Source organism: Malaya genurostris, chromosome 2 (assembly GCF_030247185.1).
Source record: "Malaya genurostris strain Urasoe2022 chromosome 2, Malgen_1.1, whole genome shotgun sequence".
Taxonomy (NCBI): domain Eukaryota; kingdom Metazoa; phylum Arthropoda; class Insecta; order Diptera; family Culicidae; genus Malaya; species Malaya genurostris.
The window spans coordinates 145,036,559-145,061,177 of record NC_080571.1 but is presented as its reverse complement, the minus strand read 5'-3'; the positions used below and the strand labels follow the sequence as shown (position 1 = coordinate 145,061,177).

Genomic DNA, 24,619 nt, shown 5'->3' with positions numbered 1-24,619 from the left:
TATATATATATATATATATATATATATATATATATATATATATATATATATATATATATATATATATATATATATATATATATATATATATATATATATATTACTATGCAAAAGTTTCATTCCCCTTGAATAGAATATGTTTTACTTTTTTCAAAAAAGTATTGGAATTACTGGAAAACCGACTTCTGATCGAGGCTCCGGAATGTCCTAGTGTTATATACCATTCTACTTAGCTCGGCGAGTTAAAAAAGTGTGTGTCTATATATGTAAGTGTGCCAGTGAGGTAAAATTTCATCTTCTATCAAAAATTATTTCACAAAAATGAAATTAATGATCACTTGCTGTCAGCATATCCCTTCTCATTTAATTGACTTTTGTTGCCATTCTCTAATGAAGCTACCAGAAATTTTTGCATGAAAATCATCAAATAGTAATTTTCATATTTATTATTCATTATTGATGATTTTATGAACAAAATGATTCATGTTATGAAAATTTTCATGGGAAATGACTTATTGTTCAAGATATGAATAATTTTGCTCATAAAATTATCAGAAATAAACATGATTTCACGAGAAGACATGCTTCATGATTTTCATAATTTCTTACTCATGGTACCGGCAATTAGGGATGGTCAGGAATCAGAAATAATTGGCTCAAGTGGCACGTTACTCTAGTTATATGGAGATTTGTGCCATAAAGAAACAAATCGTTCTGCATCCCCGAAAGGATGTTGAATGATCTGCAGGTGCTAAAATGCACAGTTAATAAAACCTCCAACCTCCCAGAGGATTAAGAGATTTTACAAAAGCGACACCACTATGCATTCCCGGAAGAATGCAAAACGTTTCGCAGTATATACGAGCAGAAATAAATTCGGCACCGCATAAGGAATGCCAAACAATCTGCTAAAACCTATTTAGGATCAATACAGAAAGGATGCATTCACTCTAGGAAGAACGATGAACCCTTCTGACTATAACTCTTACCCCACATTGGGTGAGAAACGATAGAATATCCTTTAATTTTAGCTCCGCATACACAGACTCAACCATGTATGAGAACTACCTCTTTTGACGTAACTCTTTTTTCGAACAACATCCCAAATAACGTAAACTTTTTTTACGAACCTACTTCGTAAAAAGAGGTTTTTGCGTATAACAAAAATCATTTCCGGCTTTACATTCTAATATGGATATTTTCGGAACAGGTTTGATGAGTACATGTTGGAAAACGATGTTTGAGGTGGTTCTGAATTCCAAGATGGCGACTTCCGGTTTATTGATATTCCTTGAAAACCTTCACAATATGGGTATTCTCGGCATGGAATTGATGCGTAGATATCGAAAAACGATGTTTGAGGTGGTTTTGAATTCTAAAATAGCAACTTGAGGTTTATTGATATTTCTCAAAACCTCTTACAATATGGGTATTTTCGAAACGGGTTTGATGAGTAAATGTCGCAAAACGATGTTTGAAATGGTTCTGAATTCTAAGATGGCGACTTCAGGTATATTGGCATTCCTTAAAAACCCTTTACAATATTTCTCAAAACCCCTACAATAATGGGTTTAATGAGTATATGTTGTAAATGATGTTTGAGGTTGTTTTGAATTCTGCTTTAGTTCCTTGTATGTAGAATTTCGCTTTATTTAGGGCACTTGTTCAGTAGTTTCAACCGTCTTGATAATCTGATTTGACTGGTATTTTAGTATTTTTATTCTAAATCCGGCTATAATTTAGATCTGCCGCAGATATTATACTACTGACTCGAAACTTGCCTACTCACGAAACCCGTTCCGAAGACATGCATATTGTGAAGGTATTCGAGCAGATCGAGTAATATCGACACATACTGTAAGGGTTATCAAGGAATATCAATAAACCGGAAGTCGCCATCTTGGAATTCAGAACCACCTCAAACATCGTTTTCCAACATAAACTCATCAAACCCGTTCCGAAAATCCCATATTCTGATGGTTTGTAACGAATATCGGTGAACCGGAAGTCATCATCTTGGAAATTGATGAGACCTAGAACATCCTTTTCCTGCAAATACTAATAATTTTTGTTCCTCAGTTATCCATTGTATTACACATATCCAATAAAATACATAACATACATAGGGAAAACTTTTTTTACGATTGAGATTTAAAATAACGTAAACTGATTTTACGTCATAATTCGATTTACGAAGTCCCGATTATTACGTAAATGGAGGTTTGCGTGTATCAGAGTAGTTGCATCAATGCGGGACAGTTACATATCAGATGATATGAAGTACCGTAATCGCATTCACACAAATCACACGAATAATACTCAGCACGCTGAATAGTAGCCATGTGATAATTTAGTTCGCAATGTCCAGTCAGAGCTCTGATTGGAATACTGCAATGATGCTTGGAAAAATTCAGTAGGTTTTTTTCATGTTTTCAGATTCAAATCTGGTAAAAGTCTGAGCGCTATTTTGCAAGCTGCGCTAGTAGCTGGTATGTTTGGATGCAGCCCAAGAACCAATTTTGTGCTTTATCCAACTAGTTGAAGATGGTAAAGCTGGTTCAGGACCAACGAAATCAATGGTTGCATTCATTTCCAGTAATACCACACCCACAAGAAGTAAACAGCATTTTAAATGCTGAGTTTTTCAATTTGAGTTCGACATGCCTTAAGACGGTATGCACAAGATAATGCTCTTTGTTTTAGGAACACATGTAGTGGTTTAATGCACAGTAACGTATCTAGAGCAGCAGTAGGAATTATCGTGAATGCTCCTGTCATCACCATTAGGATCATTCTTTGGAGATGATTTAGCTTTGACTGAACTGTCACAATTTCTTCTTTCTGCCACCACACAAGACATACATATGCTAAAATTGGTCTAACAATAGTTGCGTAGATCCAATGAATGTAGCTGGATTTGAGTTCCCATGATTTTTTAAAAGCTCGTCTGCATTGGCCTTAGAAATTAATCAGCCTTTTTTAAGGCTAGCTAGGAGTCTAATCGAAGACTAATTTAGCCTAGTTAATTTAATTTAAAATTTCATTCATTTAAAAATGCCTGCGTCCAACCGGAAAGGCAACAAGCCTAAGGCTAAAAATAATTCAATACGGAATAAATCACAATCCGTTATTCATCATTTTTCTAATAACATTCACGATCTTATAGAATCTGAAAGTAAAAATAAAAGACAACGGACGGAATTCCCTTCCGTTGATTCTATGCCGTCTAACAATATTTACGAGATTCTTCCTGAATCCGATTGTAGAGATACAGAAGTAAATTCTTCAAAAATTCCCAAAATGGACACTTGTCGTTCTGGGAAGAAACAACAATCTCTGCCACCAGTGACGGTGATGATTTCCGACTTCAAAGCATTCCGTACTGAGCTTTCTACTTTTCTCCCGGAAGTAAAAGTCTCATTTCAAATCGGACGAAGAGGAGAATGTCGAGTCTTACGACTTGGAAGATTACGAACGTCTTATTCGATATTTGTCCGAGAAACTTCATAAATTTTATTCATATGATATAAAATCAGACAGACCCTTCAAGGCTGTCTTGAAAGGCTTATCAAATGATCAAAGTATTGATGAAATTAAAAATGAACTAAAAGAATTACTTGGTTTTGCCCCTTCCCAAGCAATACTTATGAAAAAAGAGCGAATAGTACTTCTAAACCACGCTCTGGAATTTCCCATGAACTTTATCTAATACACTTCAATCGAAGTGATGTCAACAATTTGAAAACTTTAGAAAAAGTACGTTTCATTTCCCACATTAAAATTCATTGGGAACATTATAAACGGCATAATCGTATTGCAAACTTAACGCAATGTCGTCGTTGCCAAGGGTTCGGTCATGTAACCAAAAATTGTCATATGGACATACGGTGTTTGAATTGTGGTAAATCGCATTCGAAAGACGTTTGTCCAATAAATGAAACCTCTGATAAATTTTTATGTTCAAATTGCAATGGAAATCATAAATCCAATTATATGAAATGTCCTGTCAGGGAAAAAATTTTAAACGCTCGTTCGCTTAGACAACAAGTCAAATCAATGACCTTAAATGTACAGAACATACCTGAAAATCAAAAAACCGTTACAAATGCCACGCCTAATTCTTCTAAGGCACTTATTTCTTCGAATTCAAAACAAAAAACAGGTACGCCTGCCAATTCGTCTTCTAACGAAAACAATTTATTGACAGGTAGATCGACCTCGTCATCATCTTCTTCTAATGTCAGTTATGCTGGTATATTAGATAGAAATCTATCACCTATTTTTTCTAATGTAAATAATCAAAACACACCGCCTTGCAGTTCATCTTCTAACGAAAACAATTTATTAATAGGTAGACCGGCCAAATCATCTTCTTCTAATGGCAGTCTACCTACAAAAATTCCTTCAATGCCATATTCTTTAAATGAAGTTGATTTAGACGATATAACTGAAAATAAAATGATCTACCTACAAGATCAACTTTTTCAAATGATCATCCAAATGAATTCGACTTCATCACTTTTTGAAGCATTTCAAATCGGATGGCAATGTGTGGATGGTTCTGTGATATTTTAACAAAGGGGCTGTCCGTACACCGCTGCTAGTAGCAGGTATAAAATGAAATGTGATGTGAGAAATAGCGTCATTTAAGTTAAAGCAGCTACTCTGAACGTACGAGACACCGTCAGCATGATGGCACCGAAAACCAGAAGAAAGGCTGATTTGTACCGTCACTAACACATACAATTACGAACGGCAATGCGAAAGCGAAAGTGATGTTGAACACATCTTTATACTAGTATGGGGTCGTGTGAAAATATGCCATGCGAAACAGGGTTGCGATGTATATAGGTTAATCTGTATTATTATTATTATTATTATTATCATTATTATTACTATCATTATTATTATTAGAATGACTCTTGCATACCGAAAATCGTCGATACATTTCAGACCAGGCCATTGCAATTGTCTCGTACTGAAATTTCGAGAAGAATCAGTTATCTTCGAACTTCATAGCTTCAATAAAAATAAGCTACAAATTTGTCGTACCTAGCCTCCTATATTAGCAAATTAAAAAGGAATTGTTTCAAGTTTGGAATATATAGTTGTAGAATAGTAGCTATTTAATGTAACTAATCTGTACTTTAATGTAGGTGCATCACTTCAAACTCTATTAGTGAAAAAGAGGAAAGCTTGAACAATTCATACAATCAATCAACTAAATGATATTCGGAAAAGTGATGGAAGCGTGTCAGTTTTTCCGTATTCACGACATCCAGTTAGGTCTCTGACATTACCCACCCGCCTTTTTTAAGTTTTTTTTTATAGAAATGCTCTGCGGATAAATATCCTCTATTCATAAATTAAAGTGGAGATCGATAAACGCTTGCTGTATTGTACTGTTCATAATGATTAAGAAGTTTCTTTTATACAGATGTCGGGAGTATTATATACGATAGCAATACATGAGTAAATACAGATCACTTACGAATCGGGATCCCATGAATAGGTTATTTGATCCTTTGGTTACAAATATTCGTGAATGGCCAAAATGGTCCAAGAAGAATATGTCGAACGATGCTAAGAGTCTTTTAGCTGGTTAAGAACATTATCAGCTATCATAAATAAATACATATAATTAAAACAAGAGTATTGATCATACTTTTCTCTACCAGAAGATAACATAACTTAATTCGATTTGATGATGACTTTTTTAAAAGTCGAGACAAAACAGTTTTTTTAATAACTATTTATTGGAATATGAGTTAAAATTAAATTATTAAGATTTAAATTGGGTTTTCAGCCACAAGTGGTGACTTTTTAGCCCTATTATATACATGATTTGGTTATTACCATGAGGAGATTATTTGCTTCCGCAATTCTGAGATTTTTGTGTAGGGAAAATTCTAAACCTACTTGTATTGTGTAATGGAAAAAAGGAACTTATATACTAACTTACTAACTAATACAGAGGGCGAATCGATTCAATTGAAGATTGCATTGCACTTATTTATACCGATACACTGAAGAAGGATGTAAGTAACATTCCGAAATACGCGTATCTGTAGTGTAACGTTTGTTATGCTTCATTAAAGTATAGTGACTTTGTGAAAGTGTAATAACGTGACAGTGAAATAGTGGAATTAAATGGTACAGAAAAAGTGAAACTGTTGATCACTGTTAAATTTTAAGAATAATTTTAAGAAAAGTTTCTGTCACAATGGCAATATGAATTTTGTGAACTTTGAGAAAATTATAAAATTCATCTTCACTCGATTTCAAAGATCGAGCATTCCAATTTAAAATATTCAAGTAATTATTTAACATCACTGTTAAATTTTAAATTCATTATAATATTATTTGCAAATATATATTCCAAACTTGAAACAATTCCTTTTTAATTTGCTAATATAGGAGGCTAGGTACGACAAATTTGTAGCTTATTTTTATTGAAGCTATGAAGTTCGAAGATAACTGATTCTTCTCGAAATTTCAGTACGAGACAATTGCAATGGCCTGGTCTGAAATGTATCGACGATTTTCGGTATGCAAGAGTCATTCTAATAATAATAATGATAGTAATAATAATGATAATAATAATAATAATAATAATACAGATTAACCTATATACATCGCAACCCTGTTTCGCATGGCATATTTTCACACGACCCCATACTAGTATAAAGATGTGTTCAACATCACTTTCGCTTTCGCATTGCCGTTCGTAATTGTATGTGTTAGTGACGGTACAAATCAGCCTTTCTTCCGGTTTTCGGTGCCATCATGCTGACGGTGTCTCGTACGTTCAGAGTAGCTGCTTTAACTTAAATGACGCTATTTCTCACATCACATTTCATTTTATACCTGCTACTAGCAGCGGTGTACGGACAGCCCCTTTGTTAAAATATCACAGAACGGGAAACAGTGAGACGATATCAAAGAGAGAGTTAGTAGAGCGGCAGTCAGTAATACTGTCTAGCTGTTATTAGCATCTTGTGGAATTTTTACGCAGAAACACGCACACAGGAGGGACAGTTAAGGGCAAGCAAAGTCCCGCTCGAACCGTGCTGGTCTGCAGTTCCCAGTTGGCCAAATCCATCGTCTGCTCCGGAAGAGAACCTACGCAGAGCGTGTCGGTGCCGGTGCACTTGTCTATCTGGCGGCAGTGATGGAGTACTTGGCTGTCGAAGTGTTGGAATTGGCCGGTAACGCTGCCCGTGACAACAAGAAAAAGAAAATCATCTCTCGCCATCTGCAGCTGGCCATCCGTAACGACGAGGAGTTGAAAACCCTGTCCTTTTCAGGACGACCACATCACTGTGATAAAGAAATATTTAGGATTGCTTTAAGTTTAGCCAGTTCTGATACGCCTGGAAAGCAGAATGCGCAAATCAAGTGGAAACATTTGTTCTAACAATTTGTTCATTTTTGTTTTCGGCCGCATACTAAAGTAATCACGACAAACATAAATATTGATCACATATCATACATATACAATACGTGACAACTCTGTTTCGCACGGCATATTTGTATACTAGTATAAAGATGTGTTCAACATCATCACTTTCGCTTTCGCATTGCCGTTCGTAACTGAATGTGCTAGTGACGGTGCAAATTAATTTAACTTCCATCTTGATGAATCTTTTGGTAGGAAATATTGAAATCTCGTATGAGTCTTGTCTTGCCTTTCTACCGGTTTTCGGTGTCATTGTGCTGAAAGTGTCTCGTGCATTCAGATCGGGAAACAGTGAGACGATAGGTCTTCGATGTTGCTCTCGTGTGTCTTGTTTCGGGAACAGTTGCTCAGCAAATGGTAGGTAAAATGAACCACTCAACTTTTATATGGATGCTCTTGTATAGATGCAGACATCTCGCGTTCTGATTGGCTGGTGCTGTCATGGGTTAAATCAAACAGGTTTTTCAATAGTGTACTATTGAAAAACTTCAATGTTGTTGCAATACACGTTCAAGTTAAAAATTTTAGATTCTATTGGTAGTTAGATTATATAAATCCTTCTACAGATCACTGAGCTATGAGCTTTCAAAATACGAGAAAGCAAGCGCGCCTTATGAATTATCTTCTTTGATACTCGTTTATACCAAACATTTCAAAAAAGTTTAATTTTGAACTATTTGAGAATATGTTACACTACTGGAAATTTTATCATAAAATTGTGATCATATTTTCGATGGCATGTAGCAAGAATTATGTTGATTCATTAGATACAACAGGAGATATTCACGATCAAAAACTTATCACTCTCTCAGAGGGTAAATTTTGAAAAGGCGCCCCATAGTAAAGTGAGTCGCATTTACGACAAAAATTACATAACGTAATTCGACATGATAATTGCCTTTTTTCAAATTCGTGGCTTCTTATCTCACTTTCAAAAAACGTCGGACAGATACTTTAAAAAAACGTCTGTAACTATTACTAAGCTTTTCTATTTGTTGACTTTTATGATCATAACAGCTTTTATTTTGAGAGTTTCCTTGGTAACGAATATATACTGAAATCTGATATGATATACAATGAACCTTATCATTGCGAATGTCAAGGACGAGTAATTTAACCACGGTATGGAAGCTCTTTTGAAATAGTTTAATATGTAAGTAGTCTCATCTGCACCTTCCTGCGCCTTTTGATAATAGACAAGTTAGAATTTTATTTAAAAAACATGAAAAATTGCTCTATTTCGTTAAACTGAAATGATAGCAGCATAGTATGTTTAAGAAAATTGTGTAGTTTTTAAAGATGAAAAACTTTGTATAACATGAAAAACTCATATAAATCGAAAATATATATGTTTTCTTACAAAAACTGGTTTTTGGACACCCTTTTCAGAAAATTCATTATATCATGAATTACACTCAAGCTACGGGAATAGTACCTTCAACAAACTTGTTTGAAATAACTTTCTGCACATCTTTGTCGAAGTAACTTAGTCCCTATGTTGGCCCTGAGCTAAAATAAAATTTTTATCTCACTTTTAGGGGGATTAATCACATAAATATAATTTGCTAAAAGATGGCGTCTATCATTCTGAACAACTTTGCTGAAAATACTGTACCTCAAAAACCACGATCCTATCAGTTATCAATTAGGAGTGTGAAATTGCGCTTTTGAACCACTGTGTATTGGAGTGGTTCAAAAAATCGGTTTTTGTCGATATTTTGGGAAATTAACTTTTTGTCTTTCTCAAATAGAATGCAATCACTGTGAAAACCGACTTTTTAACCGAGGCCATTCGACGAACTGAGCAAATGTCGGTGCATGTTTGCAGGTGTGTGCGTATGTGAGTATGTATTTAACAAAATATGCACTCACCGATTTTACATAAACTTAGTTTCCAATGAGAGCTCTCATTGTTCTATAGCTTGCTTTTGAATTTCATCCCGGTCCAACTTCCGGTTCCGGAGATACAGGGTGATATGCACCAAAAAATAAAAATAAATGTGCACCCAATTTTTTAAGAGATGGCTGAACCGATTTTTACTAATGTAGATTCGAAAGGTCTTATGGTCCATAGCCGGTTTATAAATTTCATTTGGATCCGGCTTGCAGTTCCGTAGTTAAAGGTTAATTGTGCAAATTAAAGAATAATTTGCCCCCAATTTTCTTGGAAACAGATACAAATCCCACAAAACTGCCTGATAAAGTTTCCTTGTCTGTAGAACTTGTTAGTTTGTTAAACTTAATACGGCACTACTGTCACCACCTTTTCCACCACCGGATACACCGAAAAAAATGAAGAAAAACTCCAAAAGTAGAACTCATTTCGAACTCTCAGCGATGCTTGAACATATTTCCAGAAATACGAACACAACGTCGGTGCGTGCTACGTGGAAGAAGAAAACACACCACGAACGATGCGTGCTTTTTTTCTATTTCATACACCCTATAAAGAAAACGAAACGGTTACGGATGTCTACTACAAGTGTGTGTGTTATTGGTAACAGACGAAGCTGCGGTTGATAAAATTTTTAGCAATTTAATGCAACCGAAAGAATAAAAGAATTGCAACGAATTGGAATTTATTTGAAATAATAAAAATACATAGGAATTCCAAGCTTCGCAATGTAAATGCAGTAATACCGTACCAGTGATGTAGTGATGTAAATTATAATCCAACCTATTTTAATTCACCTAGTGGTGTAATGATGCCTTTCTAATGTCAATCATACTATCATATATAATACTTAGGTATTCCTTAAATAATTTTCTTCGATTCTTGAAAGAATAACGGAAATCGGTTTGTTTGACACACTTTACCCTATATTTCTAACAAACTGTACCCTATATTTCCGGATCCGGATGAAATTCAGGAATCGCACATTTTACCCCATAATTCCGGAACCGGAAGTCGGATCCAAATAATATTCAGGAATTTTGTATGGGACCACAAGACCCTTTGAAATTAACTTTGTGAAAATGGGTTCAGCCATCTCCAAGAAAAGTGAATGCAACAATAACAATACGTTGCATACACACAGACATTTCGCGTACTCGAGGAACTGAGTCGAATGGTATATAACACTCGTTTCAAAAGTCTGTTTGCACAGTGATTACATTACCTTACTATATGAGAAAGGCAATAATAACAATTATAATCCTTCTACATGTTTTATGCAGCTGATGCATGCTATTTAGCTTGCCTTACGCATTGAAAAGCAATAGACACGCAAGTTCGCTTCGTTTATTAGATTTTGTTTAATTAGTTTAATCGTAATAGAGCATGAGATAGTAAGTCCAGTTTTAACTAGGTTTTGTAGGTAATATTTGTTGCTGGCAAACGAACCAACTTCGGCTATTCCAGTCATCTGAATCAGGTTTCGGAAGTCTTGGAAATAGTGATATAAAACTGCAAAAAGGATCTCACCTGCGTTTCTTCAAGAAGTTATTTTTACGGAATCCACAGTAATACTTATAAAGTTTTGAGTTATATGAAAAAGGCTTCGTTACACCACTAGGTGGATTCAAACAGGTTTTTAAAAAGTGCGTCATTATCTTCTTCTTTTGGATATGCTGGGCAGAAAAGTTTATGTTGTCCAAAAATATATGAAAATAGAACCAAACTTGATTTATGTGCTTGAAAAAACTGGTTGTTTAACTATTCAATGGTTTTCATGGTTTGTAGATTGAGGGCGCCTGACGTTTTTACTTGCTTTCCAGAAAACTGAGACTTTCCGAGTCTTGCATGTATCATAACTTATGATTTATTTGTTAGATCCTGCAATTCATTTTCACTACACTTTTCTGGAAAGGTTTGAATATAAAAAAATAGAATTTGATGATCGGAAACGCTGCCCTGTCTCTGAGTGTATCTTTTTCCAAAAAATTACATATGCAGAAAGTTTTTACACTTTTTCACATAACACAAAGAAATAAAGTGAAGCGACATTTTTCAGTTTTTCATTTAAAATTTTGAAGTGGAATACATCTTTATTTTCTATATAGGGGTGCAAATCAGAAACTCAATCAAAAATACAAGTAGAAATGTGGTCAGGTTTTGAACACTTACAGCTCAGTCTATTTTGTATCAATTATTAATATTTTTTCATCATTTGATTTCAAATATTTCTAAGTTTCGATTTGAATGTATCGAGCCACGTATTTTCAATTATAAATGATTAAAATTTTGATTATTTGGCACAAATCTCCAAATATCAAGGGGAACGTGCCATTTGAGCCAATTTGTTCTGATTCCTGAAGCGATATTTCAATGGAAAAGCATCGCAAAAGCAAAGCTGTTGGAAGCACGCGAATCTATAAATAAAACCAAAATTATAGCTAACGTTTCAGTCAGCAAGACAAAAAGTGCCATTAAACGATTTGAAGCTTTAATTGGTATGCTCTGATTTTGTGTCATGCCATGGGTAAATTTTGAGTGCGTAAAATTAATTTCTCATTTATACAAGATGAACTCGATTGATAATGAGAAAAAATTTATCGCTTCAACCGAAATCGCAGAATGGTAGGGAAACTTAACGCTATAAAAATAACTGCGTGCATACAAAACTTGAACACAAGCTTGGCGAAGAGAAGCTTAAATCCGTCTATATTCTGAGTTCACGTGTTCGGTGTTGGTTCCTAATAAAGATCAATCTAAACAGACTGTTGTGCAATTGCGGATTCAAAAGTGTGACGATTGATGAAAAATGTCGATCATTAGAAATGTTGGTTGCCTTGTTCCACATCAATGACTCGAACATCTCTATGGGTATGATCCTTGTAGTTTTTCAAAAAGTTCGAGTCTTGTATTCACCGATCATGCCCATTCTTTATAAATCGTAACTTTTGAACCATTGTGACGAATTCGTATTTTTTGGTATGATGTGCGAAATGGTCTGCAATTTTTTTTAAAAACAATTGAATATAATAAAATTGGTATTTGGTGATCGAAAACGCTGTACGGCTTATGAGCGTATTTTTTTATTTCCAAAGACGCATCTTTGCTAAAAGTTTTCATTCATTCGACATGTTCAATCTTTGTTTCTACTCTGTCAAACCAACTGAAAATTCTTAAATCGATAACGCTTAAAAAGTCAAGATTTAATTTTAAATGGGCGTGGTCGAAATTGCAAGACTTAAAATAATAAATCAATTAAAATTAATTCCAAAATGAAAAATTTCGCTTCGGTAATTTTTTGATACTTTATGTAAATTTTCATAGCCTTTCTATATGAAAAAGGCCAAAAACATGTAGTGCTCTCTATCTACAAACCACGGAAATCCTTTCAAAAGTGAAACAAGCAGAATTTTCAAACACAAAATTCCAACTTTGTTATATTCCAATACTTTTTACCTTTTTCTATAAATATAAAAATAGGTATAAAATTCGCTCAAACTTTAGAGGGCCGAATGTCATATACCAATCGATTCAGCTCGACGAACTGAGCAAATGTCCGTGTGTGTGTGTGTCTGTATGTGTGTTGTCAACTAAGAGGTCGAGATCTCAGAGATTGCTGGACCGATTTTGATTAAACTAGTCGCAAATGAAAGGTCTCCCCGTCACCCTGAACGATAATGAATGGTTTTGAGATTGGATGTTTACTTTTTGAGTTATTCGAAGTTTTATGTCAAAATTTTCAAATATATTAGAAATCAGAATATATTTTCAGACTTAGATTCCGCACGGTAGTAGCTATCCAATAAGCCATAGATTGTTGAAATCCGTCCATTTTTAACGGAGATATTGAAATTTTTGTGTAAGTGACTTTTTCCCCTATTCCAGCTGTAGAAGTTTTGCGCGCTGTCTGGCAAAGAAAGGCTTGGGAGCAACATAAAGCACGATTTTTTATACTGTTACATTTGTTTCTAAGTACCCAAAATATGTTTTGCCTCGGACCGATTTTAGCACGGTTCGTTTTTGGCAACAAATTTGTTCGAATATGACACATGTAAACCAGATGATGGCAGAATTTTCGAGTTGATTCCATAATTATATTGATTTAAACTACTTACAGCAATAAATGCTGGAAGAACATTACACCCATGTACCATTCGAATCAGTTCGTCGAGATCAGCAAATACGTGTGTGATAAATAATTTCACTCAATTTTCTCGGAGATGACTCAACCGTTTTTTACAAACTCAGATTCATATGGAAAGTCGTATGCTCCCAAACAAGGTCCATGAATTATGTTTGGATCCGACTTCTGGTTCCGGAACTATGATATGTGAAACGAAATTAAAATTGTGTAACTCATTTTTCTCGTAGATGGCTGAACCGATTTAAGATCTTATGAAACATCTTGCTTCTCAGTCAGATCCAACTTCCGGTTTCGGAAATACAGGGTGATTAGTATAGAAATGTTTATAGAAAATTTCACATATATAATCAGGTTTATCGTGTTCGCAGATTTGGATAGTCGATAACAAAATAAACTTATCTCCATTGTGGCGGTATTCAGTTTTCGATTCGGATTTAATTCGCACTATGATTTTTAAAAGATGTCTACACTGATTTTCAAAAATTTTGAAGCTAATGTAAACTATACAGCTACTCAGGTGAATTTATCTGACTTCGGCTACACCGATTTTCGGATTCCGGTTCCAGTATCGAATCGTTTCCAAAAGCTCAATCGTTTTCTCAAAAAATTTAAATCGACAAAGACAAAATTAATCAATTTTATCGAATTCTGACTTCCGATTCTGGAATTACAGGATGATGAATTTTTAAAATTCAAACCGATATAGAAGATGACAATCCCGAAAAGCTTTAAAGTTGGACTCAAAACTATTGCAATTTATTCGTCATATGACCATACGAATCGGTTCGGGTTATGCTGGTTCCTGAATACTGGCTCTAGAAGTATCTTAAATTACCGTAAACTCTAAAGTGGAACTTGGTTCGACGTCTCACGGAATGTTCAATCGATTGTCACACGTTTAAATTCAATTTCGATCTGATTTTCAGCTACGACATTACAGGGTAACGGGTGATTGAAATCTCAAATAGCCGCTTAAAACGACGATCATGAAAATAATGTAATGAGAACAGAAACACCGAAGAATATTCTTGCAAAAACACACGCGGATTGGTAAAAAAATGTATAATCTCACTGTTAGGTGGATTAAGCACGTTTTTTGAGAAGCAATTAATTTCTACATACCATTACCAAAAAATAGTAATATCGTATTAATGTTAAAAACCCTGTCTTAATCCACCAAGTGGTGTAATAATGCCTTTCTCATGTCAATCACCATCATATATAATACTGTGGTAGTATTCAAAATATTTTTTTCAATTTTGGAAAGTATATCCGGAATCGGTTTATTTGGCCGTTTACTGATAATGACTACCGATTAAAGTAGTTTTGAGGCCGATTTAGATTTTTTTCAGGTTTTCTGTTTCTTTCATTCAAGTGATGGTATAAAATTTTTAACACACTTTACCCTATAATTGCGGCACTAAAAGTCAGATGCGGATGAAATTCAGGAATTCCGCACAAGATCACAGGATCTTCCCATAAACCTAAGTTTGTGGAAATCGGTCAAGAAAAAATCGGTCTCTGAGAAAAATGAGTGATAGCCATTTGAGAAATTTTAACAACTATTTCCTGTGCCTCCGGAATCGGAATCTGCTAATGACTATCGAATTAGTAGTTTGGAGGTTAGTTAAGAATATTTTTTTGCATTTCTCATATTCAAAGGAAAATTGTATGAGGCTATGAGACCTTTCATTTAAATCTAAGTTTTTGAAAATCGGTAAAGCCATCTCTGAGAAACGTGTGTGATCATTTTTATCTTTTTGGCACATATCACCCTGTAGTTCCGGAAGCGAACGTCGGATCGGGATAAAATTTAAAAGCAGTTTCACATGGTAATATGCATAAAGAAAAGGGAAAAAAATGTTTCACTCGTTTCTCAGAGATGTTTTAACCGATTTTCAAAAATTTAGATTCAAATGAAAGGTCTAATAGCCTCATACAATTTTCCCAAACTTCATTTGGATTTCGGTTCCTGAATTACAAAGAAATATGTGCAAATTTATAAAAATGCGCACACAATTTTATCGGAAATTTCTTTACCGAATTTTACAAACTAAGAAGCAAATAAAAGGTCATGGAATTCTTTAACAAATCTCAAGAAAGTTGATCCGAATCCGACTTCCAGTTCCGGTATTACAGTGCGATTAGTGAAAATTTTTTCACGAGCGATGGCAAAACGAGGTGCACATTTTTATAAAACTCACTGCTTAATTCATCTAGTTGGCAGATCTTTTAATGTGGAACCCATTTTTGTTTTCTATATAGGGGTGCAAATCAAAAATTCAAGAAAAATACACCTAGAAATGTGGTCAGGTTTTGAACAATTACAGCTCAGTCAATTTTGTATCAATTATTAATATTATGTCACCATAGTCGTAGAAATATTTCCAATCAAGGAAATATTTCTACGACTCGATTTGAATGTATCAAGCCACGTATTTTCAATTATAAATGATGGAAATTTTGATTAGTAGCGAGCAGTGTCCTATTTTGTCTGCTAAAAATCTCTGGCATGGCGGATTTCCCTGCGATAGACGACGGTTTAGAAGGAATAAGCGATATATCAAAGGGAAAACATAGCTCTGATTGGTTAATCGATGCAAAAGCGAAACTGTTGGAAGCACGCGAAGCTATAAATATAAGCAAAATTATAGCTAACGTTTCGGTCTTACGCGTAACATGCTAGAGGTAGGTTGTTGTTAGACAGCAAGACAAAATGTGCCATAAAACGATTTGAAGCTTTAATTGGTATGCTCTGATCTTGTGTCATGCAAGCTCGGATGATATTCCATGTTATCTCGTTTCGCCTGAGAAATTGACAACTACCCCAGGATAAATTTTGAGTGCTTAAGATTAATTTCAAATTTATATAAGATGAACTCGATTGATAATGAGAAAAAGTTTATCGCTTCAACCGTAATCGCAGAATGGTAGAGAAACTTAACGCTATAAAAATAACTGCTTGCATACAAAACTTGAACACAAGCTTGGCGAAAAGAAGCTTAAATATCGATATCCGTATCGCAAGCGTGAACAAAGATATAATTGCATACATTTGGGCTATTGATGTAATTTCGTCTGCTATAAAACAAATACAAATCACGACAAATAGAGTCTATATTCTGGGTTCGCGTGTTTGGTGTTGGTTCCTAATAAAGATCAATCAAAGCAGACTCTCGTGCATTTGCGGATTCAAAAGTGTGACGATTAATTGAAAATGTCGATCATTAGACATTTTGGTTGCCTTGTTCCATTCAATGGCTCGAATAACCATGGCTGATCCTTGTAGTTTTAAGTTAGTGGATACATAAAACTAAATCCGCTTCCGAAAGCACCGATAATATTCGAGAAAAGCTTCAAAACCGGAACTCACTTCGATTTCTCAGCAACGGTTAAGCCGATCTGCACATATAATAATTCAAATTGAATAATCTTCAAAGATACGGTGCAATTTCATCTAGATCCGACTTCTGGTTCCGAAGTTATAGGGCAATGAGTGTCAAAATATTCAAATCTTCTTTCAAACTGACGATGCAAAACTGGTACTTGTGGTTCGTATACTTTTGTAAAGCGTGAATGTTTGCCACATTTAAATTTATATTTTTCAAGGGGAAAATATGTAAATTTTAAATCTTTTATTCTATTTGTACCTACTTGTAAGTGTTATCACGATAATGATGCTATGCTATAACGATGCTATTCTATCATGATAACGATGCTATTCTATAAAAGTGCACTTAATGCCTTTTTAATATTAAAAATTTTTACAATCACTTGAAAAATTTACTAGTGAAAATTGGCGCGAAGGGCTAAGTGTTCTATGTATATCATTCGGGACCAGAAGATTTTGTGAAGAATTTTTTTTCAATCTTGAATAAATAAGAAACTTTCTTTAAGTATGCACTAACATAATCTTTTCAAATTTTTTAACAGTTATGTCAAGTTAATAAGATTTTTTTCTTTATTTTGCATCGTCGCACTAAATGATTAAACGACGAACGACCAAAATTAGGTTAAAACCTGGTTTAAATAAACGATATATAAAAAAAAGATTAAACACACTTTACCCTATAGTTCTGAAACTGGAAAACGGACCCGGATGAAATTAAACAGCAACATATGAGACTATAGGAACTTTTAATTGAGTCTGTTTGTGGAGTGTCTCGTTTTAAACTTTTTGACCACTTTTTGTTCTGCTCGATGAACTGTGTCAATTTTTAGATGATTTTATAAACTTTCTGTATGAGATAGGCAATAAGTGCACTTATATAGAAAAGCATAGTTACTGAGAAATCGAAGCAAGTTCCGTTTTTGGAGATTTTCTTCACTATTATGCTTTTGGAAGTTGAAACCGGGAATAGTAGTCCCAGAGTAGTTTTGTATATTCACTAACTAACTAGATCTGTCAACTAGATGAATTAAGCAGTAAGTTTTATAAAAATGTGCACCACGTTTTGCACCGCTTGTGAAAAAATGAATTTAAAAATTTTCACTAATCGCGCTGTAATACCAGAACCGGAAGTCGAATCTGGATCAACTTTTCTGGAAATTTTTAAATAATCTGAAGGCATTTTACTTGCTTATTGCTTTATGGAAATCGGTTAAGAAATTTTCGAGCAAATTGATTGCGCATTTTTCATAAATTTGCACATATTTCCTTGTAATTCCGGAACCGGAGGTCGGATTCAAATTATATTCAGGAAAATTGTATGAGGCCATAAGACCTTTCGTTTGAATTTAAGTTTGTTAAAATCGGTCACGCCGTCTCTGAGAAACGTGTGTGACTATTTTTTTTCTTTTTTTATGCATATCACCCTGTATTTCCGGAAGCGGCAGTCGGATCCAAACGAAACTCAGGAGCTTTGTATGGGACTATAAGACCTTTAATTTGAATTTAAGTTTGTGAAAATCGGTTCAGCCATCTATGAGAAAATTGAGTGACATTATTTGTAACATACACACATACATACACACACAGACATTTTGTGATCTCGACGAACTGAGTCGAATGGTATATGAGATTCGGCCCTCCGGGCCTCGGTGGTAAAGTCGGTTTTCACACCGATTGCATACCCTTTCTATACACAATTTGCATAACCGGTAGTGCAGTAATACCGTGCCGGTGGTGTCGTGATGTCAATAATAATAACACGCGTACGCAGAATTGTGGTGTTTCTGTACATGTTGATCAATTTCCAAACAAATAGAATATGTATATAATTACTTGAAAGCTCCTTGATTAAAAAGTCGTTTATTGAAAATTATTCATTTTATAATTCACTTTAATATATAAAGTGAAGTGTTTTATAAAAACCTGTTTTAATCCACCTGATGCCTTTCTCATATTACTTATATTTCCAAAAATATCACTGGAAGATTCTATGAAGAATTTTTTTTTTCAATCTTGAATAAAATAAGAAACTTTCTTTGGGTATAAACTAACATAGCCTTTTCAATTTGTAAACAGTTATGTCAAGTTAATAAGAATTTTTCTTTCTTTTACATCGTCGCACTAAATGATTAAACACGCTTAACCTATAGTTCTGGAACCGTAAATCGGATTCGGATGAGATTAAACAGCAGCCCATGAGGCTATAGGAACTCTTGTTTGAGCCTGTTTGTGGAAATCGGTCAAACCATCTCTGAGAAAATTGAGTGAGTCTCGTTTTAAACTTTTTGATCACTATTTCCGGTATTTCTGGAACCGGGAACTTAGAACCAGTATAGCCGAGGTCGGTTCGTTTGATAAGTAACTAATATAGCCTAAAAATAGTTTTAAGCCAAATCTAGAATAATTTTGGCCTTGTTTGCATCGTCGCTCTAAATAACGGTGTGAAATTCAATTGCAACCTATGGGACTACGAGATTTTTTATGACATTATTTGACACATACTCGCACACATACACGCACAGACACATACATTGTTCAGGTCGATGAACTGTGTCGAATGATATAGAACATTTAGCTCTCTGGGCCGATTCACTAGTCAGTTTTTCAAGTGATAAACTTAAAGCATGAACTTTCTATATGAGAAAGGTAATAATTGTACTTAAAAAAAAGACATCGCTATCATGATCTTGTAATAACTGTAAAAAGTAGATACAAATTGAATAAAAGAATAAAAAATTATTTTGTTCACCTGAGAAATATCAATTTTAATGTGGCAACCCTGCACGCTATACGAAATTGAACACGCTTCGAACGGAGCAAAGCCGCACGTACCGTCGCGTGCTAGTTTTGTATCTTTTGTATTTGTATGTATAACGACTTGAATGTTTTGAAACTCAACGCCCTATAACTTCGGAACCGGAAGTCGGACCAATGAACCGGAAGTCGGAGACAAATCGAAGTGAGTTCCGTTTTTGAAGATTTTCTTCACTATTATCAGTGTCCCAAAGTAGTTTTATATATATTCACAAACTAACAAGATCTGCCAACTAGATGAATTTAGCAGTATGTTTTATATAAATGTGCACTTCGTTTCACCATCGCTTGTGAAATAATACTCATGAAATTGAAAATTTTCACTAATCGCACCGGTTCCGGAGGTTAGATCTGGAGCATTTTCTTGGGGACTTTTAAAAGTATTTCAAGACCTTTTATTTGCTTTTTAGTTTGTGAAAATCGGTTAAGAAATTTCCGTGCATATCACATTGTTATTCCGGAACCGGAAGTCGGATCCAAATGAAACTCAAATGAAAATGAGACCTTGAAATCGGTTCAGCCATCTCTGAGAAAATTGAGTGACATTATTTGTAACATACATACATACCTAGATACACCCACACACATACATACACAGACATTTTGTGATCTCGACTCAGTTGAATGGTATATGACACTCGGCCCTCCGTGCCTCGGTTGTTAAAGTCGGTTTTCATAGCGATTGCATAACCTTTCTATATGAGAAAAGCAAAAATATAAATATCCCATAGGTTGCTGTTGAATTTCATCATGCATTCATAGGGTAAAGTAGTTTAAAGTAAAGTGATAAGTTTAAAATTGCACACTGTCATTTAGAGCGACGATGCAAAATATGTAAAATTCATTTTTAGATTTGGCGCTAAACTAATTTAATTTGTAGGCTATATTAGTTACTTACTAAACGACTTACTTACTTAGTTACTCACTAAATGACTCACTCAAGATGACTCAGAGATGATTTGACCGGTTTCGACAAACCTGGGTTCAATTAAAAGTTCCAATAGTCTCTTCTGGTTCCAGAGCTATTGAGTAAAGTGTGTTTGCTCATTTAGTGCCAAGATGCAAAATTTAAAAAAATCTTATTAACATGATATAACTGCTTAAAAATTGATAAGGTTATGTTCGTTCATATTCAAGAAAGTTTCTTGTTTTATCAAAGATTGAAAAAAATTGACAGAATCTTCTAGTGATATTATTGGGTATAAACAATATGAGAAAGGCATTATTACACCACTAGGTAGATTAAAAAAGGTTTACGTTTTCTGTTTCGCCTCTTTAAGTGATGGTATAAAAGTTTTAACACATTTTACCCTATAATTCCGGAACCGGATTTGGGATCGAAATAAAATTCAGACGTTTTGTATGGTAGCAGAATACCATTCATTTGAATCTGAAGTTTATTGAAATTCGTCACGCCATCTCCGAGAAAAGCAAGTAAGTGAATCGAATTTTTAATTTATACACTAATTGCCTTATAATCCCGAAACCTGATGTCGGATCCAGATTAAATTAAGAAGATTTGTGAAGAAACATAAGACCATTCATTGGAATTTAAGTTTGTAAAAGTCGATCGCGCCATCTCTGAGAATAATGAGTACACTTATTTAGATTTTTTTTGCACATTTTGCTCCGGAGTCAGATCCAAACAATATTCAAGAATGTTGTTTGGGAAAGACCTTTCATTTAAATTTAAGTTAGTAAACATAGGTCTCCGAGAAATGTTAGTGCTAAAATTTGTCACATACACACACAAACATGAACACATGCACATACACACACAGACATTTTGCGTACTCAACGAACTGAGTCGAATGGTCCGGAGCCGCGACAGACAGCCATTTCATCTTCGAACTTGGTCATTGATCCAATAGTGGCTTTTCAAATCAACGTGAGCTTGTTGAAATCATTTCAGCTATCTCCGAGAAAATTGAGCGGTAAAAATAGATTTGAAAAGTACACACACATGCACACACATATACACACAAACATTTTTCGATCCCGTCGAGGAGCGTCTCCCAGCAGAATTTTTGTATCAAATATGACGAATTTCCGAATAAGGGTATATCGTTCTTTCATGTAGTTGCTGTATATGTTCACTCACCAAATATATATATATATATATATATATATATATATATATATATATATATATATATATATATATATATATATATATATATATATATATATATATATATATATATATATATATATATATATATATATATATATATATATATATATATATATATAGATATAGGATTATGACTAACCACAAATTCAATGAATCAAATTGATTCCATTTTACCAGGCATTTATATCCTAGAGAGTCATTTTGTTTTAATATTATTCTGAGTTATGTCTTTAGTCTTTAAAAGACGTGATCTAAATAATTACGAAACTGACGTGGATGAAATATTAAAAAGAAACTATTGATATTTACATGAATATCCGAAGATCAATCTACGACGTGAACAAATATTTTAACTGCGTATAGAAACCAATAAATCTACAATAGCTATTATCATGCATCCTGTATTTCACCTTTCATACCAGGTACACGATGGTGTTGATTATTATGTAGACGATTCGCTAAATCTTGCATTACATCACGAAATATAATACTATCTAAATTTTCACCTAATCTATACAATAAAAACCAATCGCCCATTTTCGAACGTCTTACTATAATTTCTATAGCGTCGCGACGAACTAACCTGAAATAGCAGAGAAGAAATTGTTAATACATAGATAGGAAAATCGTTTGTTAAATAGCATGTATGAACATATTCGTCATAATCCAGCCTATTTCGAATGATAAATAACTAAGGACATGTTACTATTGCACGAATATTAAATTATAGTTAAACTTTCAGCGTTGTAGGGGAAGGTGTGTATGTGTGTAATAGTAGCACGTTCTTATTGTGCCGAAAACCGAAGCAAACAGACGCTTGTACTTTTTATTTAAAACAAATTTTAATTGCGTGAAAATCATCACAAAAGTTTTTTCTGACTTTTTTTATAGTATCATGAATTGAAGAGCATCAATCGGAAAGGTGAGTGGATTGAATATTTATGAGGTGAAATCGATCTGTTTCGTGATATAATACCGGATGCTTTCAAAATTTTCGCAACCAAAAATTGTTGTGTGATTTTCAAAATGTCTACCGATTTCGGTTACCGACACCCCAAGGTGTTCGGTTACCGACCCCACCCCCCCCCCCCCCTCCACCATTTTTTTTCGACAAACCGTGAAAAATCGTCAGTGATAAGCAGGCTGCTGTCGCGACAAAGCAAGTCCAAGTTTTAGCCAAACATCTAGCTGCTCATACAGCATAAGCTCCGGCAAAAAGAAACCGTGCAAGACCGGCCAAATCAACACCAAAGGCGCCATCATTCAAATCATCGGCCAACAGAGCCAAGGCGAAGTCACCAGCAGACAATGAAGACTTTTGTCCAAAACGCCTCCGAAAAGAATAAATTCCGGTTTTCCTTTGAATAATTGAATTCTTTACAGAAATTTTTCCTAAATTTCTTAGGGTGCCGGTAATTGAACATCTTTTTTGAAATGGCCAAGATTTATCACTTTACTAAATTGATAATAAAATTTGTTATTATTTTTACGTTTCGTCTTTGACTCATCAGTGCAGAGCAGTTCAAATTGAACTGCTTAGTGCTGAACTCGGCAGTTCAATTTGAACCGCTAAGCAGACGTAAAGTTTCTGCTACTTACAGAACACTTTTTGTTTTGCAACGGAGTGCAATGTCTTTTCTGACGTGCCGAACGAAAACGTGTTTTCGACTATTTCTGGCCGATGCAGGTATGGTCATTTAGGGGTTAGCCAAATTTTGTGCTAGGGCACATAACCGTTTTTATTATTTTTACGTTTCGTCTTTGACTCATCAGTGCAGAGCAGTTCAAATTGAACTGCTTAGTGCTGAACTCGGCAGTTCAATTTGAACCGCTAAGCAGACGTAAAGTTTCTGCTACTTACAGAACACTTTTTGTTTTGCAACGGAGTGCAATGTCTTTTCTGACGTGCCGAACGAAAACGTGTTTTCGACTATTTCTGGCCGATGCAGGTATGGTCATTTAGGGGTTAGCCAAATTTTGTGCTAGGGCACATAACCGTTTTTATTATTTTTACGTTTCGTCTTTGACTCATCAGTGCAGAGCAGTTCAAATTGAACTGCTTAGTGCTGAACTCGGCAGTTCAATTTGAACCGCTAAGCAGACGTATTCGTTCTGCACGTCAGAAAAGACATTGCACTCCGTTGCAATGTAAGTAGCAGAAACTTTACGTCTGCTTAGCGGTTCAAATTGAACTGCCGAGTTCAGCACTAAGCAGTTCAATTTGAACTGCTCTGCACTGATGAGTCAAAGACGAAACGTAAAAATAATAAAAACGGTTATGTGCCCTAGCACAAAATTTGGCTAACCCCTAAATGAATAAAATTTGGTCAATCAAATGAATCAATTTAGTTTCTTGACGATCTCCATCGATACCCCAAGTAGCAATTAAAACATGTTAAAATTGGTATGTTTCACGATGGCTGTAGAACGGTTATTTTTGTTGGATATGTTAGACAAGTGATTTCATGTGCTCTTATAACAAATGTGAGAATCATTCATATTACTGCTTGTGGAACCAACTAAATAACCTCGGTTTTATTAATTTACTGTACACTATGTTCCCTTGAACAAACTTTACTATTTCTATTCAATGAACAGTTGTTTTTGTGAATTCCACAGTAATATTTATGATGTTATAAGTAATATGACTGTTTGATTATTGTACTGTTTTGGATTGCGCGCTCGATTTCGTTTATTTTCTAAGGGAAAGCGTGCAGTATCCAGTTGAAAAAGTTTTCAAATCAGTATAATACTTTTATCGTGCTACTGCGAAGTGTTCTCTT

At 34.6% G+C, this 24,619-nt stretch overlaps 1 protein-coding gene across 15 annotated transcripts in view; it reads right to left on the bottom strand.

Moving 5' to 3' along the window:
• The window catches only part of LOC131426980 (innexin shaking-B), a 1,311,753-nt gene that overhangs the window by 172,690 nt on the left and 1,114,444 nt on the right, over positions 1–24,619 (bottom strand). For 13 of the 15 annotated variants that reach the window (XM_058589817.1, XM_058589819.1, XM_058589818.1 and 10 more), the window contains one exon: positions 22,247–22,419. The exons of 1 other annotated variant lie outside the window; for it this stretch is intronic. In XM_058589817.1, coding sequence (XP_058445800.1) covers positions 22,247–22,419 — 173 coding nt within the window. The remainder of the gene's footprint in view (positions 1–22,246; positions 22,420–24,619) is intronic. One more of the 15 variants, XM_058589824.1, reaches the window with a different exon arrangement.